We start from the raw sequence: 7795 nt of genomic DNA on the forward strand, positions 1-7795 counted from the left end.
TTCAGCAGCTGCACTGCTCTTGGTCCCTGAGATAGTTAGTTTAAAGCCAGCAAGTCTGTTTATTCAACATTGGAATTCAAGGCACTTAAGCCCAGAGTCTAAGCATACACTGTTTAGAATTGTACCAACTAGGAATCAAAAAGTCTTGTACCAATTTTCAAAGTCAAGCTAAAAATTAAGTTTCATAACTTTAGTATTAGCAACACAAGATCAAATAGCTATGTTCTATGGCCAGGGCAATCAGGTTTTGAGTAAATTGAAAACCAAATGCATCCTGTTGTGACTACACAGTAGAAAGAATGGCAGCAAGCTGGTATGAGCTGTGGCTGGGGATGGAACTTAAAAGTGAGAGTGCCCTACACGGGGTTTTTTGGCTCATTTTTTCCCTCTTGCTTCACTCACACATGGAAAGGCAAGCAAGAATAATTTACAAAGTAGTTTCTTTTGAATTTTTAAATTTCTTGCTTCTGATACTTACCCAAGATTTTTAATTTTCAGCTTTTCTTTAAATTTCATCATGCCAAGTAGTTAGAATCTATTGTTTATTTCTCCCACGATAACCCACTGTACAACTAAGCTGGCTTTCACAGCGGTTAAACCTTCTTTTTAAACCACCCTAAACTTCTTGGGAGTCAATTTCCTGCCCATTCTGTATTTAAACAGTGTTTAGCTTATCACATAGAAATAGCAGATTTACTGTCTTTCATTATGGTCAGCAATCCATATAATTAAATTGACTAATTAGTAATTAAGTGCAATCACACCACTTTTTTCAGCTCAAAGAGTCTACTTATTGTATGTTGCTGGTGTAAATTGCATATTAAATCTATCTAGACACTGACACACTTAAACAAGTTAACACACTTAAACACACTACATAAATGTGTTTAGAATTACTTGTTTCTGATATGATGTAAAGCACTGTTTGAAAAAAAGATAAAATAGCAATGTAAAAACTATTTGTCATCTTGGAAACATAACAAGGGGAGGTACTCATCCAGCAACCCACACATGCAGGCACTTAACTTCCATTTCTTGAGTGCTGAGATTGTGCTTAATATCCTTGTCAGAATAGGGATCTGTTTAAGCAGATGTTCCATTTCAAAAACATTAATATTCAGATTAATAGACTACTGTTTTGCTTTTAAAATCATGAACATACTTGCAAGTATTTTTGGTGGAAACAACTCCCTCAAACTGCAAATACTAATAAACGTGTATCTATATGAAAGTCTCAGCTAAATGTAGTCTGTAAAATCCTAGGTTCACTAATATCCATGTGTATTTTAATCTGCTGCTCTTTTCAGTCACGTTTTTTTTTTTAAAGTTACATTCTAAGAAAACAGTACTGAGTTTTTAGATTTGGTTTCCAAGAACTTACTGTTGCCAAATCCATTGCATTTATGGGGTTTTCCATTTTATAAGTTAACATATGTAGTAAATACTTGAAAGTTTTATCTACACTAGGAAAAAAAATGAGGTATATAATTCTCTCCTTTTTGACTCTTCCTTCATTTTTTGAAGGGATGATAGAAGCTGTAAGCAGCATAACCACCCCCCAGAAAGGTGGTAAAAATACTAAGGACTAGTTTATGCATAAATTTTGCTAAGGTTAACACAGTGAAAAGGGCATGTATACCAGTAGCTTTAAAAAAAATTAGTATTTCAATCTACATATGTATTATCTGTGATCAAATCTTTAGCACAACTTACAGTCAGAAAAACCTCTAGAGCTGAGTCCAATTAATTGGGAAAAATACTTGAAAACCTATTTTTAAGGCAAATGAATAAAGGTGATGGATATTTAAATATACTGCTATGTACAGATGTATGTTTAATGGATTCTAAAGTAATACTGGCTTGTTTCAAACAAACTTCTGGATAAGAAATAACATTTTAATCAATGCAGTGCTATTGTAGATATGACTTTGAAATACTGAAACAGTTCACCATTAGTTTTCTTTTTCTCTGAGTGTTAGCATTAGTACATTTTTCTCCACAAAATAGATCATTCACATTTTAAATGCTGGCTCCAAATTAATTTCCTTATTTTGAAGAAATACCAATGGACAAAGGCTTGCTGCTATTCAACCACTGTTCTGTACTTTTTAAGCTGCATATTCCCCTATCAATTTATAACCACATACCAGCTGTTTCACTTGCTGTAATGTACAATGCAGGGTGCCATCTATTGAAAAAGGAATACACAGACTAACTAGTAAAAGAACAGGCTGGAGAGGGAATACAGAAAAAGAGGATAGTAACAAGCAATGGAGTGAATGCTTCACAGTTCCACAGGAATTCTACTAGCAGTAAAATAAATGTGTTAATTTGTTTAACTTAGTCACAACTTTAACTGAAGACCCTCAATGAAAAATACAATAAAAACTGAAATTAATAAGTTAGTATAGAATTGAGATCTCCTACATTACAAATAGATATTTAAAATACCTTTCAAAAAAATCAAGCTTTTGGTTTAAAACAGCAATCTTTCAATGCTTTAAAATTTTCCCTCAAAAGTGGTTTGCAATAGAAAATTAAACTAGACTGGGTAAATTTTAGGAGAAGAAAACATCCAAGGTATCATGTCCTACAAACACTTTCCAAATGCTAGTTTTGCATGTCATGCAGTGACCAAATGAGAGGTAATGCTCTTCTGCTGCACGTACCTTGTCATTAGGAAAGAACAGAAAACTTCATCCATGTAAATAGTAAAAATATGTGAATTCCACCCTCAGAGAATTCCTAATTATCACTATTTGCTTATTCTTGAAAATCTGTCCTTTCACAAGGTACCAGAAAAGCCACAGAAACAAAAAAGCCCACAAAATCAGTCTATAAAGCTCCATAATTTTGCCAGCTTTCAGCTGAGACAGGATGTTGCACAAAAGAAGCAAAGTATTCAGAGATGTGAGTGTCAGAACATGACAATGTTTTTCTGCATTACAGTAACTGGGCCTTGTTTTCAGAACCTCCCATGGACTTCAGGATATAACTGAAATTTAAGCCCGAATTACATATATAAACCTAAAATAAAGTGTTTTAGTGAACTTTCCTTCATTCGAAAAAATAATTATGCTTTTTTCCTACAATGCCAAAAATTTAAGTTTCTTAGAGTGGAGGAATAGGGTATTGTTGATACCTCAGACTGAGACAAAAAGTAGCTATTTTTTTCATAGTGGAAGTATTTATCTGTTTATCTTTTTAATTGGTCCATTTTTCATATTCTCTGCTGTACATGAAAAACAATTAAAACAAATGTGTGCCCTATTCAACTGAGATCCAGGGTAGAAAGAAAGCAATCTAGGGGGCAATTTAGGATTAATGACAGCTTTGAAATAGATATAGAAGCAATTAATATCTAGAAGAACTGAAATTTGTACAACCATCCAGTGCTTGTGTCTGCTTATATTCCTGATGTCTCACTGGAAAAGCATCTGGTACACATTCTCCAGTATTAGGAAGAAGAACTGACAAGAGATATTGTCTTAAAAAAAGACTGATGAGGTACTTTATAGAATATATTAATTCCATCTCAAAGATCTTTTCAAAATGTGTGTCTGAATCATTACCATTTTTTCAAATGTAGAATATTTACAGAAAAGATACCTGGTGAGGACCTCTGACGGTTGTTCCAGCAGCTTCTAAAGAAAAAATTACTTCAGGTACACCCTGGTTTGTGTGCTTAGGTACAAATGTGAAACCACTGTCTGTTGTTTTTAAACATGGTTTGTCAAAGATATTTTCTATGGGCATCTTTGAATGATCTGAGGGGTTTGTTTTGTCAACAGTAGTTAAGCTTTGTAAAGCTGAGGTCATGAGATCAATGCCATGAGCTTCAAATGAGTTAGGTTCCAATTTACTGAGGTTAACAGCACGGTCTCTGTGCTCCAGGTTAAAATGATGATCTTGAAGCATGTTTTCAGATATACCAGTACAAGGAACTGTTGGTTTTTCCTGAGTGCTCTGCAAGAAAGCAGAGTCATTGTCTGTAGGTGGAAACTTGACATTAAATTTAGAAAGTGATTCTACAGAGTTGTTGTCCTCATCTTGGCCCACTCCTCTTGGTGTGATAGATGTGATGCATGATGCACCTCTATTTATATCCTTTATAACCCGAGGCTTAAAAAGCTCTTCTGCTTGTTCATCAGTTTTATCAGTGCACTGTATCGGCATGGAAAACTGTATTTCTGTGAAGAAAGAATGAAGAAAACATTAAATAGTCCATTGAAGTATAATTATTAAAAACGTGGTGTTTGGATAATTTTTTTTTGTCTTCCTTCCCTGCTTTTTTTAATTGTTAATTTTTGCTCTTTAAAATCAGATTGCGGTTCTCTTTTACAAACATTAGTTCTGACACAAAAACTAGCAGAACAGAAATAAGAGGAAATAATTCTGGTCTAGTAATTATATTTCTCTTTGATTTATGGCTATAAACATTTTCATTTTATTGAAAATTATGTTGTCCCATACTCTTAACACATACTTGCATATTTACTGAAGTGTTCTGGCAGAAATAGAAGCTGGAACCCAAACCATTTCACACAGTGCCAAGAACATGCTAGGCACCATGAGCACGATTTTAGAAGGTATTCAGGTACCCAACTCCCACTGGTTTCCAAATTAGTTAAATATTTAAACTGAATAACTATTCAGAAATGGGGCCATATTTTCCCTTTGTTTTGAGAATTTGCCCTTCATTTTTGGCACTATATTAATAAAAATGGTAATGGTTGCTCCTAATCAGGCAAGAGAATAACTTCGTTAAAAACTGATCATGCAGCAGTCTTCTGACATCAGATAGTGTAGTAAAGTGGAACACAGAAGTACCAAATCAAATGTTAAATCTATATAGCTTTTGTCATGCATATCTTTGCATACAGTTGACTTAGGCACTTCTTTTATCATCTATACAGCTTGTATCATGTATGGCTTTTCACACAGTGGAGTTAGGCACTTCTTTAGGGAAATCAAAACCATTCTGAAGTAAGTCACCAAACACAGCTCCTCCAAAATTCCCACCCCCAAATAATGAAGTTATTAACATACAATCAGAATATCACAATACAGTACAGAGAAATTTGAAGCAACAAGATACATGTCAGCACTTCATGTAACAAAACTTCAAAAATGGATGACCTAAATTAAAATCAAGTGCTGAAATCAGCATCTTTTGCTTCAACTGTGTGCATTTGCCAGGTGCTTATTGAAATCACTTAAGAGTCTGATCCGACTATTAAGAAAAGCTAGTAGAGCATACCCAGAGTAGCTTACATTATATCAAAGGTAAGCAGAACCGGACATTCAGGACCCCTCATAGTTTCAACAAAAATCAAGCCTTCCCTTTGTTTTCAGGAAGTGTTGGATTAAACTCTTGTCCCATGTAACAAAACAGTATTTAAAAGTCTGCACAAGGAAGTCTAGAAAATAAGTCCTCTGAGTCTCCTCAGTCCGGCAGATTTCCTCTAACAGATATGGGGCTAGAGGCATTCATAGCAGACATCTTTTGAACTGACAGCTAAATTAAAAGCAAGCAAGTGCTGTCATTCACACAGTATGGATGGGATATCACATGTAGTAAGTGCCTGCCTCTCACTCCAAGGGACAAAACAATTACAAGAGCCATTGATGTGATGACTGTCTTTTATAGCATGTGATTTGGAGCACTCGTCATAGAATGCCAAAACTGGCGGTGCGTTTTCTTGGTGAAATACTGAGCACCATGTGAACAGACTTGAAAAAGGCAGATGGTAAACAGTGGAAGTACTTCTATGTATGTGTAATTTGCAGTATTTTCAAATATAAAGCAAAGCTTTCAAACAGTTGAATCACAATAAGAGCTTAAGTATGATATTACCAGTTTCAGGTTCTGGCTTTATCTTAAATTTACTCAGTTGGTCTGTTTGTTCTCTGGCTAGCATACATATTTGATGACATTCTTCTTTCATGTCCTGGAAAATAGTCTCCAGACTCTCTCTGGAAGATCAAAATTGTAAATTAGAGTCAAACAATTCAGCTTGTTGTGACCTTTAATCTAGTCACACCCACAAACCAGAGAAAAACAATAGTATAAGCTACTTTTCTTGGATATCTTGTTCCTCAACATATGTATATATATTTTTGTTCTCCTCAGTAAAAGCAAGCAGGAAAAAGGAAAGGAAATGTTGTCAAACGGCTGTTTAGTCATATCATACACATATATATTTGAGCATAGGAACTGGCCCTGCAAGGACCATCCCCAAAAATCCAGCCTTTTGGTTCTTTCAGGTATTTTTGGGAAGAGTTTATCTTTCCCAAGGGTACTGTTTCCACCTCATCCTAGGGAAAATAAGATGGTGCCACTATGAACATCAGTAGTTTTCTGTTGTTGCCGGTGCACTTTAGACTGCAGAAGAAGGAACACACAAGCATTTGTTATGGCTCTTTCCTTCTCTGTCTACCTGGGATTTTGGGGAGGAGTTTGTGAACTCATTGCCTCCGGTTTCATACAATATCATATGACTTTTCTTTTTATTTTGAGGGATTTGTTGTATTATATCTTTTCCAGAGTATCATATGGGAATCAGATATTTAGTTATCTGCACCAAGAATGGTAAAAATAGTTCATGCTGGTGTGAGTTTATTTGCCCAAAGGCACCTTTATTTAGTTACCGACGCACCCATAAAATTCCATTGTGAAATTTTGAGAAACTTGCTGAGTAATTTATATTTTTAAGCACAATATAATGGATTTTATAAAATTAACTTCAAAGATGAAAAAGTGAAGTTCGATTTGTGTTCTCTTTTGCATCTTTATATCAAAAGATCTCGAAAGGGATTTTTCTTTAATCTAGTGAATTGTTTTCCTTTTTTACTGCTTATTCATATAGCAGACTGTGTTCCTACTTCTGTTGTGTTTCTCTTTTTGAACACACAAATGTCTATTTGTATCTCATTTGAAAAAAAATCTACAGAAGGAGTTAAAATTGCTACTGTTAACACATTCTGATGATTTTTCAGATGTTTTGATAAATAAGAAAAAAATTTGAAGTTTCTAATCAGAACTTTAAAATATAGCTATGATTGGATGAAGCAGTCTTAATTTGCTAGACATTTGTGATACTATAATCTTACTAATGTAAGATTACCAGTAATCTTACCGGTCACATACCTCTTTCCAAGAAAACAGTAAAGTAAGGGAGCTATTTGAAAGCAGGGAGACAGAAGAGAGGTAAAGGTTTTTCATTTTTTTGGATATAAATCAAAAAGACAAACAAGTCTTTCTCACATTACAGTCTTATTTCCTCTTTTTCTTATCATAAAGGAGTAGTGAGCCAGACTAAAGATTCACGTAGTTCACCTAGCCTATGCATGGAAGTAGTCAAAAGCAGATGCCTAGGCAAGAGAATAAGAAGACAGCAAGAATTTATGACACTTTCCCTTAACACTCCCCTAACCTCACCTTAGAGAATCTTCTATTTCACCTCAGCAAAGCTGTTAAAAGTGGCATTACTGCCTATCCTACGAAAAATGCAAACCTAAGATTTTGGTCAATATTTTTCCGAAATCACTGGCAGAAGAGGAAATCGACTGCCTTGGTCATAGCAGGGGCTTGCTGGCTTCAGCTTACAGATAAACTTGGTTTCAAACTCTCTCATTTAGGATGGATCAGACCAAGAATTATTTCTTCATGCTGCCTATCGGACCTCTTCCTGGCAGCACAGCAGGCTCCTGTGCTCTGCTGCCATTAGTTAATCCATAATGGCTGTACACTCCTGTCCAGAAGAGTTAATGCAAGGCAGTTAATGCTTATCCA

At 35.0% G+C, this 7795-nt stretch overlaps 1 protein-coding gene across 3 annotated transcripts in view; it reads right to left on the reverse strand.

The window, feature by feature from the left end:
* The window catches only part of TANK (TRAF family member associated NFKB activator), a 32763-nt gene that overhangs the window by 3138 nt on the left and 21830 nt on the right, over positions 1-7795 (reverse strand). For all 3 annotated transcript variants that reach the window (XM_017726612.1, XM_008644763.2, XM_017726606.1), the window contains 2 exons: positions 5858-5976; positions 3610-4190 (listed from right to left, as the gene is read on the reverse strand). In XM_017726612.1, coding sequence (XP_017582101.1) covers positions 3610-4190; positions 5858-5976 — 700 coding nt within the window. The remainder of the gene's footprint in view (positions 1-3609; positions 4191-5857; positions 5977-7795) is intronic.

Source organism: Corvus brachyrhynchos, unplaced genomic scaffold (assembly GCF_000691975.1).
Source record: "Corvus brachyrhynchos isolate BGI_N302 unplaced genomic scaffold, ASM69197v1 scaffold490, whole genome shotgun sequence".
Classification (NCBI taxonomy): domain Eukaryota; kingdom Metazoa; phylum Chordata; class Aves; order Passeriformes; family Corvidae; genus Corvus; species Corvus brachyrhynchos.